The sequence below is a fragment of the Pongo pygmaeus genome, chromosome 1 (assembly GCF_028885625.2).
Source record: "Pongo pygmaeus isolate AG05252 chromosome 1, NHGRI_mPonPyg2-v2.0_pri, whole genome shotgun sequence".
In the NCBI taxonomy this organism is placed as follows: Eukaryota; Metazoa; Chordata; class Mammalia; order Primates; family Hominidae; genus Pongo; species Pongo pygmaeus.
The window spans coordinates 45,607,727-45,620,474 of NC_072373.2; the positions used below are offsets into that span (position 1 = coordinate 45,607,727).

General features: G+C 40.2%; 2 protein-coding genes across 2 annotated transcripts in view; one reads left to right on the plus strand and one right to left on the minus strand.

The window, feature by feature from the left end:
• Positions 1-12,748, minus strand: part of ZC3H11A (zinc finger CCCH-type containing 11A) — a 48,954-nt gene that overhangs the window by 8,844 nt on the left and 27,362 nt on the right. The window contains exons 7-11 of the mRNA XM_054477511.2: positions 12,552-12,632; positions 11,008-11,118; positions 8,933-8,995; positions 4,731-4,829; positions 1,701-1,769 (exon numbers count right to left, since the gene is read on the minus strand). Coding sequence (XP_054333486.1) covers positions 1,701-1,769; positions 4,731-4,829; positions 8,933-8,995; positions 11,008-11,118; positions 12,552-12,632 — 423 coding nt within the window. The remainder of the gene's footprint in view (positions 1-1,700; positions 1,770-4,730; positions 4,830-8,932; positions 8,996-11,007; positions 11,119-12,551; positions 12,633-12,748) is intronic.
• Positions 6,876-7,181, plus strand: LOC129031346 (large ribosomal subunit protein eL33-like). The gene has a single exon (XM_054477524.1). The coding sequence runs from the start codon at positions 6,876-6,878 to the stop codon at positions 7,179-7,181; it is 306 nt and encodes a 101-aa protein (XP_054333499.1).

Here is a 12,748-nt window from a genome sequence, read left to right on the forward strand (position 1 = left end):
ATGATAAAACATTAAAAATAAAATAAATCCACACCAACAATGAGAAATAAGGATGTCACTGGCAGAGCATACATCTTGAAGAATTTCTAAAACAGAAAGCAGATGTCTGAATTTACAGAAAAATGGAAAAATAATAGTTAAAACCATAGGCGTGAGTTCTGTTCCTCCCAATAAAGTCAAAGGAAACTGCCAAACTTGGGTTAACTAATATTAAAAGCAACGGTGGGATCTGACATAACCATTAGGGTAGAAATTTAAGGACCGCCTATAAATATTATTTATGTCATAAATAATAAATAATTTATGATATATATCATAAATATATCAGTATTTATCATAAATACTGATTTAGCAGAATGAACAAAAATGATCCATGTTTGATCCACAACAGTGAACCTGAAGCATACTAGGGAGAGATAAAACCCTAGAAATCTCTGAATAATTCAGGTTGCATACAACAGAATAAGAATGTCCAACATCGGACTCCCTTTTTATGATGCTAATATAACTTTAACATCCAAATCAGGTAAGGATGGGGGATAAAAAGTAACCTAAGGTGGCTAACACCATTCAAAAATAGAGATGTAAAAATATAAAATTTTTAAAAGCCTCAAACTGAATTCAGCAAGGTATTAAAAAAAAAAGATGGAAGGCTGAATACATGGATGTTCATTATATTATTCCTTAAACTGTAGATATATATACTTACGTAGTTTTATTTCATAATTTAAAAAATTTAAAAATTATAATACAGGAAGAATATAAAGAAAACCCCAATACCCAGGTGACACCAATTTTATTTATATTCTGGTGTATTTTTGAAGATTTTTTAAAGGCATATGTTTGTATCTTTACAAAATCAGAATAATCTCATACATATGCATGTTTCTCCTGAGAATAAGTTTCTATAATAAGAAAACAAACTCAAAAAAAAAAAAAGATTCTTATGGTGCCCTAAATCAGGAGGTCAAAAGTGGTATGTGCTCTTTATCTTTCTTCACTTGATACAATGCAAGTTGATTTTTCCGTATCAGTGTTGTTCAGCATTTGACTTTTCATGACAGCAATTATTTTAGCACATAACTATCATAATTTTATCTAAACCCTTTTTGTTGTATATTTAAGTTGTTTCTAATTTCCTACTATTTAGCCGGGTGCGGTGGCTCGTGCCTGTAATCCCAGGATTTTGGGAGGCTGAGGCAGGTGGATTACCTGAGGTCAGGAGTTTGAGACCAGCCTGACCAACATGGTGAAACCCCATCTCTACTAAAAATACAAATATTAGCGAGGCGTGATGGCGCATGCCTGTAATCCTAGCTACTCGGGAGGCTGAGGCAGGGGAATCGCTTGAACCCAGGAGGTGGAGGTTGCAGTGAGCTGAGACCTCGCCATTTAACTCCAGCCTGGGCAAAAAGAGCAAAACTCTGTCTCAAAAATAAATAAATATAATAAATAAATAAATAAATAATTTCCTACTATTAATGCTATGATGAACAATCATTTTATCATCTCTTAAGCACAAAAAAGGAATTGATCCCAGTTAAGTCTGAGTTGACTTGATCAATTACTTAAAAAACAAACAGAACTACAAAAGAACAAAAATCAAAAGCCCTAGCAAGCAACAGGTAAATATGAGAAAAAGCAAAGGCTCTTACAGCAAAGAAAAAAATAATCAGAATCTGGTGTTAGGATTTACTTACCTGTTGCGTCCTCATTATTTGGATCAGCTGACATGCCTAATCGCTCCTTAAGAGACTTGGAAACTTGAGCTGTGAAAAGAAAGATTTTCAAAAATCAAAAGTTGAACAGAAACTTTTTACAGCTTAAATACAGGTTTGCTGGGCATGGTGGCACACACCTGTAATCCCAGAACTTTGGGAGGCCAAGGCAGGCTGATCACTTGAGGTCAGGGGTTCAAGGCCAGCCTGGCCAACATGGTGAAACCCCATCTCTACTAAAAATGCAAAAAATAGCCAGGCACAGTGGCTCACGCCTGTAATCCCAGCACTTTGGGAGGCTGAGGTGGGTGGATCACTTGAGGTCAGGAGTTCAAGACCAGCCTGGCTAACATGGTGAAACCCCATCTCTACTAATACAAAAAAAAAAAAAAATTAGCTGGGCATGGTGGCGGGTGCCTGTAATCCCAGCTACTCAGGAGGCTGAGGCAGGAGAATCGCTTGAACCTGGGAGGTGGAGGTTGCAGTGAGCTGAGATCGTGCCACTGGACTCCAACCTGGGTGACAAGAGTGAGACTCTATCTCAAAAAAATAAAAAAATAAAAAGAAAGATTTTAAAAAATCAACAGTTGAACAGAAACTTTTTACAAGTTAAATACACGTTTGTTGGGCATGTTGCCACACAGCTGTAATCCCAGCACTTTGGGAGGCCGAGGCAGGTGGATAACTTGAGGTCAGGAGTTTGAGACCAGCCTGGCCAACATGGTAAAACCTCGTTTCTACTAAAAATACAAAAATTAGCCAGGCATGGTGGCATGTGCTTGTAATTCTAGCTACTAGGGAGGCTGAGGCAGGAGAATTACTTGAACCCGGGAGGCAGAGGCTTCAGTGAGCCAAGATCGCACCACTGTACTCCAGCCTGGGCCACAGAGAGAGACTCTGTATTTTAAAAAAAAAAAAAAAAAGTTAAGATTTTCTTCTCCACAGAACAAATTTATGTCAATCACAGATTCCCTAGAGTACTCTGGAAAGCTTAAAACATGCCAGGCGTGGTGGCTCACGCCTATAATCCCAACACTTTGGGAGGCCGAGGCGGGCAGATCACCTGAGGTGAGGAGTTCGAGACCAGCCTGGCCAACATGGTGAAACTCCATCTCTACTAAAAACACAAAAATTAGCCGGGTGTGGTGGCACATGCCCGTAATCTCAGCTACTCTGGAGGCAGAGACAGAAGAATCGTTTGAACCCTGGAGGCGGAGGTTGGGGTGAGCTGAGATAGCGCTACTGCACTCCAGTCTGGGCGACAGAGTAAGACTCTGTCTCAAAAAACAAAAATACCAAAAGAAACAAAGAGAAACGTACTTTTATATCTGAAAAGCAAAAACTACTGAATTAAAGGAAATAATTTTGTTATTATAGAGCCTTCTAAAAACCTTGTCATTGAAATAATTTTTCCTCCAAGTAAATTTAAAATATGCTCCTTAGTTATAAAAATCTTCAATATGATCGATACACAAGGAGGAAAGCAATGTGGCAAAGAAAGTAACTTTTGCTTGCTCTGAGAATGCAAGAAAACCTCCAAACAGGAACGTCTACTCATCAAAGTCCCTTGGGCAAGGGGAAAAATTAAAAGAAGTTTCTTATTTCAAAGAAAGTTAAAACCAAACACAATGAGAAGGAAAAAAACACCTATTCTTTAATAATTTAACGCCAGTGGTTCACTGCAGTCATACAAGCGGAAAAAACATATATCTAACCTTGGCTTTTTGCTCTCCTTCAACTATAAAGAATTCTAATTCCCTGAGGGGCGCAATAGTGCATTCCTGTACTCCCAGCTACTTGGGAGGCTGAAGAAGGATGGCTTGAGGCCAGAAATTTGAATCCAGCCTAGGCAACACTGTGAAACCTTGTCTTTAAACAAACAAAACAAAAATCTAACTCCCAGCTATCTCTTGATTTAGTCCATGTCTCCAAATCAACTTCCAAAATACCAAATCTATGCCACTACCTCGTCTTATCTAGATTATTTTAACAGCCTGCCAACTCATCTCCAGGCCAGCATGTTGCCCCCTTCTAATCTGTCTCCATATTGCAGGCAAGGCAACGGTTTTAAAATGCACATTTGAGCCTGAATTTTTTGAGGTGGAGTCTCACTCAGTCACCCAGGCTGGAGTGCACTGGTGATTGATCTCGGCTCACTGTAACCTCCGCCTTCCAGGTTCACACAATTCTCCTGCCTCAGCCTCCCAAGTAGCTAGGATTACAGGTGCGTGCCACCCCGCCCGGCTAATTTTTTTGTATTTTTAGTAAAGATGGGGTTTTGCCATGTTGGCCAGGCTGGTCTCAAACTTCTGACCTCAGGTGATCCACCCACCTTGGCCTCCCAAAGTACTGGGATTACAGGCATGACCTACCGTGCCCGGCCTGTTTATAACCTTTCAATGGGTTGTTACTATCTTACAATAAGTCTAAACTTTCTAACATGGCTTAAAGACTATATTATGATCTAGTCACCACACTCTTCAGCCCATTTCTATGTTTCAGCCATATGCAGTTCCTTGAGCATACCACTCTTAGCTCTGCCTCTGTAGGAGTTATTCTCTCTGCCTGAGACACAGTCTCTGGCTCTCAAACTTCACCTGGCTAATTTCTAACTCATGTCTTAGGTCTAAACTTTAACGTAACTTCTTCTGTGAACCTTCCCCTAACAAATGGTAATAATAGATGCCTCTCCTATGTGTTACCATAACACTGTGTACTTTTCTCTGTTACAAAATTTATCGCATTTATAAGTATTCCTACCTGCCATTTATACTATAAGCTCCTGAGGAGTGTGATGGTGTTTTTTTCAATGGTGTCTACCCAGAATCTAGCAGACTAAGGATTAAATGTTGAGTGAATAATATAACAAATACAAGATAACAAATACAAGATAATAATATAACAAATACAAGATTTACCTGAACAAAAGAATGAAAAACCATAGCTGTTAGCATTACAAGACACAAGTGTCACAATTATATACACACACAAAGTATGTAAGAACACAGGTACCTTTCTTTGGTGTTTTGTCAATGTTAGCTTCTGGAGCTTCAACTTTCTTCCCTAGCCTCTGTGCCAGGCTACGCTTTAATGGAGGATCACTGTCACCACCTATAAAGAGGGAGAACTTAGTTTAAGATTTCAAGTCAATCTTCAGCAAGGTCAAGAAATACAAACAAAAACAGAAAACATAGCATAATTCTGTTAAGTGTTCTGCATACATATGGCGTGTTTGTTCATCAGCTTCCTTAGAGTTCAATGTTAGAAACATAAAAATGTCATACAAAGAAGAGGTAAGGAAGGCAAGGTGCAGTGGCTCAGGCCTGTAATCTCAGCACTTTGGGAGGTCAAGGCAGGAGGATCACTTAAGGCCAGGAGTTCAAGACCAGCCTGGGCAACACAGCAAGACCTTGTCTCTAAAACAATTAAAATAAAAAATAGTCAGGCATGGTGGCACACACCTGTAGTCCCAGCTACTTAGGAGGCTGAAGCAGGAGGATCACTTGAGCCCAGGAGGTAGAAAGGCTACAGTGAGCTATGATCATAATACTACACTGCAGCCTGGGCAATACAGCAAGGCCCCATTCTCAAGAAAAAAAAAAAAAAAAAAAAAAAGAGACAAGGAAAAGAACAAAAAATTAGAATGCACAAACATTTACCAAATAAATTAACTGACTAAACCTACAAATGAAAGGTCATAAACCCTGGTTGAGATTAAAGTTCAGAATTAGAAATGTGAAAAATCTTCATGTACAAAGGAACCTTTTTTTTTTTTTTTGAGACAGGATCTCACTCTGTCACCCAGGCTGGAGTGCAGTGGTGCAATCTCAGCTCACTGCAAGCTCTACCTCCTAGGCTCAAGCGATCCTCCCACCTCAGCCTCCCAAGTAGCTGGACTATAGGCACATGCCATGCCTGGTTAATTTTTGTATTTTTAGTAGAGACAAGGGTTTGCCATGTTGCCCAGGCTGGTCTTGAACTTCTGAGCTCAAGTGATCTGCCCACTTCAGCCTCCAAATGCTAGGATTACAGCACTATGCCAGGCCCCCCCCAAAATCTTAACTGGTCAGCTGCTTAATTAAGTAAATGCATACAGGATGAGGAAGACAGGTTAAGAATTATTAAATTTTAAGTTTTTCAGTATGAAGACTTTAAGAGCCACATAACCCCTCTCTCTCCAATTCTAGAAAAGAAATCTAAGGTTCTGAAATATTCTGTATCTTACCCAAGTCATCAACTAGTTAGTGATACAGCCAAGACCTAAATCAAGTTTCCTAATTCTAGCTGCTTTCTTTTTGAGATGGAGTCTCATTCTTTCGCCCAGGTTGGAGTGCAGTGGCACGATCTCAGCTCACTGTCACCCCCGCCTCCCGGGTTCAAGCGATTCTCCTGCCTCAGCCTCCCGAGTAGCTGGGATTACAGGCGCACGCCACCATGCCTGGCTGATTTTTGTATTTTTAGTAGAGACTTTTTTGTAGTAGAGATGTTTGTATTTTTAGTAGTTTCACCATGTTGATCAGGCCGGTCTCGAACTCCTGACCTCATGATCCACCTGCCTCGGCCTCTCAAAGTGCTGGGATTACAGGCGTAAGCTACCGCGCCCAGCCTTCTAGTTTTATTACACTGTTCAATACAAGTTGTTTAGAAGTCACTAGTTTTTAAAAACGGTTTTTTAGATTGCTTGACTGAAGTTACATTGTTTGCAAGTACCAAAGCTTCAAAAGACCCTAGAGTATGATTGCTTCTCTCCCCTCATTTATAATTTAAATATAAAGCAATCACAAAGTTTTTATGTATGCTGATGTTAAAACAGCTCATTTCTATATTTTAAGAACTTTTAATTATTATTTTTAGAGACAGGGTCTTGCTATGTTGCCCAGACTGGACTCAAACTCCTGGACTCAAGGGATCCTCTAACCTCAGCTGCCCACACAGCTGGGATGACAGGCATGCACCACCATACCTGGCTTAGTATTATTTTTTTCTACCTAAAATTTCTAGATCAGCTTTATCCAAGCTGAAAGTCTTATTAATTTGGAACCCTGGTTTGGTCTGTACTCTAAATACATGCTGAGATATTAAAATACTGCTGTTAGCTCTCCCCACCATCTTGGATCCTGTGGAGGTCTCCTGGGAACAGGACTTCTTAAAGGAAGAATGTCTGGAAGGCTGTGGTCCAAGGGCATTTTTGCTGGCTATAAATGGGGTCTCCAGAAAAAAAGGGAGCACATAGCTTTTCTTAAAATTGAAGGTGTTTATGCCCCAGATGAAACAAAATTCTATTTGGGCAAGAGATGTGCTTATGTATACAAAGCAAAGAACAACACAGTGACTCCTGGTGGCAAACCAAACAAAACCAGATTCATCTGGGGAAAGGTAACTCAGGCACATGGAAACGGTGGTGTGGTTCATGCCAAATTCCAAAGCAATCTTCCTGCTAATGCTATCGGACACAGAATCTGAGCGACGCTGTACACCACAAGGGTTTAAACTAATGAAAAGTCAGTAAAAGTGGATTTGCGCTATTGTAAATAAATAAATAAACAAAAATAAAATACTGCTCTTAAAATCTAGAACTGTTATTGTTTCTTGATTTACAGCTAGAAGAGATTTCTAAAGACTGTCTCATTTCTGTCTCTTCTAAGCTTTTTTTGTAAATGACTATATAACGTGTAATGTATTCATCTGACTCTAACCTTGGGCAAGTTATTTAACCCTTCCTGAGTTTGAGCTCAGTGCAGAAAATACTTACTGATATCAAGTGCCAAGCATTGTGCATGGTTTACTCATGGTTGCCAAGGATTCAATGAGAATTTACATAATGTTCTTTGATATACAGCAAAGCCACAGCAAATATTAATTTCATTCATGGGCATTATCTCATCGCTGAAAGTTTTTTTATTACTTAGAGCGTAAAGTGCATAACTGATTCAACAATACATTCCCATCTCTCACTGTCTGAAACTTTGAAATGTTACTAAGTTCAGAACAGTTCTGAAGAAAGGGTAGTGAGAACTGCATCAAAGAAAACACAAAACAGAGATAAGGTTTCCTTTTTAGGACATTTAAAACAGTATGAAGAAAATTCTGAAGTCAGAAAAAATTTTCAAAATAATTTTTTGAAGGCCAGAGCAGTGGCTCACGCCTATAATCCCAGCACTTTGGGAGGTGGAGGTGGGTGGATCACCTGAGGGCAGGAGTTCGAGACCAGCCTGGCCAACATGGTGGAAACCCCATCTCTCCTAAAAATACAAAAATTAGCCAGGGGTAGTGCCTGTAATCCCAGCTACTCAAGAGGCTGAGGCAGGAGAATCACTTGAACCCAGGAGGTGGAGATTGCAGTGAGCTGAGATTGTGCCAGTGCACGCCAGCGTGGGTGACAGAGCAAGACTCCCGTTTCAAATGATAATAATAATTTTTTGGAGTCAGACATGTTAGGGTAGTTACACAACAATTTACTAATATGGTAAAGTACCCCCCAAAAAATAAAATTGCAGCCGAGCATGGTATCTCATGCCTGTAATTGCAGTACTTTGGGAGGCCAAGGCCGACCGATCACTTGAGCCCAGGAGTTGGAGACCAGGCTGGGCAACACGGTGAAACCCTATCACTACAAAAAATACAAAAATTAGCCAGGTATGGTGGTGTATGCCTATGGTCCCAGTTACTTGAGAGGCTGGGGTGGGAGGATCACTTGGGCCCAGGAGGTGGAGGTTGCAGTGAGCTGAGATTGCAACCACTGCACTCCAGCCTGGTTAACAAAACAAGACTCTGTCTCTAAATAAATAAATAAATAAGCAAGCACCAATAGACTCAAGGACTCAAATTTTATATACACATACTTTCTTCTTTCTTCTTAGGGATTCCTGTATTCTAAGAGACACACATTATATTAACCAATCATTTTTTTCGCCTCTAAAAAACCCACATTTAAATTTGTTCAGAGAAATAGAGGTGTTCTTTACCATTTTTAAAATCTAGTTCCTTCTAAAATGCTGGTCATGGTCATAATCTAGTTCAATTGTAACACTTTAAATCTCTATAACTTCAATAAAAGGTATAATGCACTCATGAAAACATGAGGAATTTATAAGTGCTTTCAGCCAATACAGGGACACCAATAACAAAGATCTGTATAAAGAGAGTTTGGAGAAGCTATCATGTTAATGCACAAACAAGCAGAAAAGAAAAGATATACACAAAACTTATCTTACCTGCTGAAAATTTTCGTTTCCCCAGTCTCTCAGTAAGACTCAATCTAACCAAGGGTTCTTCTCCTGAAATGGCAAAAGCAGAATTTCTCTATCCTTAGTTAATTTTTCTGTATTCAGTAACTACTAATGGGTACAAACTATGTTCTGATACTAGTGTGAACCCACCCAGAAAGTCTCTTGAAAATCAGGTCTCAGTCTTAAGGAAGGCCATTGCATCAAAAAAAAAAAAAAAAAAAAAACCCCAAAACCTATTAATAATAAACAGCCAAACATACAGCCTAAACAGAAGCAATAGCATAGTACTAATTATTACTATTATTTTGATAATAATAACAGACTCTTGCTCTGTCACTCAGGCTGGAGTGCAGTGGTGCCATTTGGCTCATTGCAACCTCCACCTCCTGGGTTCAAGCAATTCTCCTGTCTCAGCCTCCCGAGTAGCTGGGACTACTGTGCACACTACCATGCCTGGTTTTTTTTTTTTTGAGACAGAGTCTCACTCTGTCTCCCAGGCTAGAGTGCAGTGGCCCAATCTCGGCTCACTGCAACTTGCTCCACCTCCCGGGTTCAAGCGATTCTCCTAAATCAGCCTGAGTAGCTGCGATTACAGCTGTGCACCACCATGCCCAGCTAAATTTTGTATTTTTAGTAGAGACAGGGTTTCACCACATTGGTCAGGCTGGTCTCGAATTTCTGACCTTGTGATCTGCCCACCTCGGCCTCCCAAAGTGCTGGGATTACAGGCGTGAGCCAACACACCCGGCCTAATTTTTGTATTTTTAGTAGAGACAGGGTTTCACCATGTTGGACAGGCTGGTCTTGAACTCCTGGCCTCAAACGATCTGTCCGCCCTGGCCTCCCAAAGTGCTGAGATTATACATGTAAGCCACTGCACACAGCCTAGAATAGTACTAATTATTAATAGCAGTCGAGTATAAGACAGATTGTATTCTTAACCAATTGGTTATAAAGCTGAAACTATCCTTTTGCTCATGTACTCTGATATGTTAAATGAAACTGTACTCTACTCCAATGTTAACTCTCCAATATAACTATCTCTGATCACCTCAGGAAGAAGTGAGCTCTCTCTTCTAATTCTTTGTTGTTTGAATTGCACAAACATTTAAATGTATCTATATCTATAATTCCTTATTAGGCTTAAAATTATTAAGTGAAAATACTTTACTACAGGCTGGGTGTGGTGGCTAACACCTATAATCCCAGCAATTTGGGAGGCTGAGGCGGGCAGATGATTTGAGGTTAGCAGTTCAAGACCAGTGTGGCCAACATGGTGAAACCCCGTTTCTACCAAAAATACAAAAATTAGCCAGGCGTGGTGGCGGGTGCCTATAATCCCAGCTACTGGGGAGGCTGAGGCAGGAGAATCACTTGAACCTGGGAGGCGGAGGTTGCAGTGAGTGGAGATCGCACCATTGCATTTTAGCCTGGGCGACAGAGCAAGACTCCATCTAAAAACAAAACAAAAAAAATTAATGGCCAAGAACGGTGGCTCATGCCTATAATCCCAGCACTTCGGGAGGCCGAGGCGGGCAGATCACCCGAGGTCGGGAGTTTGAGACCAGCCAGCCCAACATGGAGAAACCCCGTCTCTACTAAAAATACAAAAAAATCAGCCGGGCTTGGTGGCACATGCCTATAATCCCAACTACTTGGGAGGCTGAGACAGGAAAATTGCTTGAACCCAGAAGACGGAGGTTGCGGTGAGCCGAGATCATGCCACTGCACTCCAGCCTAGGCAACAGGAGTGCAACTCTGTCTCAAAAAAAGAAATAAATAAAAAACTTTATTATAGTTCTTTAGTCACGTGGGAAGCCAATAAACTTATTGAGTGGATATAAACAGTAAATGGAAAAATATATGTGAGGGCTGCTTGAAAAAGAATTTCAACCTTTTAAATATTAGAGTTGAATGTACCAACTTTTCATCTTTATATCTCATCAGCATACTAACAAATTCCTGAAAATTCATCAAAGGTAAAAGATACCCAAGGATTTTGCATTCCCAATTATATAAAAGTAGAGGCTTGACAACTCTAAGACCTATCTATACCTTACCTTGTTTGGTGGAGAGAGTTACTGTCCTCACCACAGTCCTGACATTTTCTTTTTCAGGACCTGGAACGGGCTCAGGGTGGAGTAAAAGACTGGAAACTCCTGAAGAACCCTCTGAATAAGGCAAGTCAAAGAACAGCAAATAATTTATGGAAAATAATGCTATCGCAAGTCAAAAAATTTGTTTTTGTAACCAGTTAAGTCCAATACGGACTGATATTATGACTATAAGCCAATCAGCCTTTCTGTATGTTTGCCTACAGTCAAACCGAGTAGTGGTGAGGGGAGCCTTGGGCATGATGTGAAACCAAAATATAAAATTATTTTGAGTGACTTAGGCACCCCAAACTACTTTTGTTTACCAATAAGGCTAATATTTACCAATAAAGCGAATATTATTCTAAAATTAACCTCAGAGGTACACTAGCCATCAGGTGTATCAATCCAACCTATTCTATTTAATCATCTGAAAACACAACTCCAAGGTTCCTATAAAGCAAGCCTTAAAACAAGGTTTTTAGAACCATTTCTCTCTATATATATCACACTTCACACTATAAATTTTAAGGCTGGAGGCTGGGCGCGGTGGATTACCTGAGGTCGAGAGTTCGAGACCAGCCTAACCAACATGGAGAAACCCTGTCTTTACTAAAAATACAAAATTACCCAGGCGTGGTGGCACGTGCCTGTAATCCCAGCTACTCGGGAGGCTGAGGCAGCAGAATAGCTTGAACCGGGAGGTGGAGGTTGCGGTGAGCAAAGATTGTGCCATTGCACTCCAGCCTGGGCAACAAAAGCAAAACTCTGTCTCAAAAAAAAAAAAAATTGGGGGTGGGAAATACAGAGCAATCAGGCTGACGTAAGCTCCAGAAGAAAATCCTAGCAGCTCTTGAGGAAGAACTCTTCTACTAGAAAATGAAGTTTTTCCTTTTTTTTCTTTTTTGAGACAGAGTCTTGCTCTGTTGCCAGGCTGGAATACAATGGTGCGATCTCAGCTCATTGCAACCTCTGCCTCCTGGGTTCAAGCAATTCTCATGCCTCAGCCTCCCGAGTAGCTGGGACTATAGGCGCATGCCACCATGCCTGGCTAATTTTTTGTTTTAGTAGAGACGGGGTTTCACCATGTTGGCCAGGATGGTCTGGATCTCCCAACCTCATGATTCGCCCTCCTCGGCCTCCCAAAGTGCTGGGATTACAAGCGTGAGCCACCATGCCCAGCCTTTCCTCTCTTAAAATAATTTCTTCTTAACCACTATAAGAACTTACAGAATTAATATAGTTCTTATATGATGTTCTTTAGAGCTATATTTTTCAAGATATACAGGTTCTTTCAGATTCTTTATTGTACCCAGCTCTGAATAGTCAGGGACTGAAACACAGCTGCAGTGAATTAAAAGCAACCACAATTTAAATAAGTCTGTGTTTTACTTCAAACAGGCCATGGAAATGAAAATCTATTTGCTCATTTTGGCTGTTGCTTCTAGAAGCATCCTTAGTATTCTGCCCTAGCAACATACAACTATCCATGCCAAAACGTGATGACTTACCACCTTGCTTCTTAGATTTTTCCTTCATTTTCTTTGACTTAATTTCCTCAAGAGTTTTTATTCCAAAATTCAAACATTCACCTGAAAATCCAAATAGAAATTTTATGAGGAACGAGAGCCTTTTCATCTTTGTATTTTATCTGTACATAGCAGGCATTTTTTTTTAATAAATGATCAACAGAAACTAAGTATAGGTA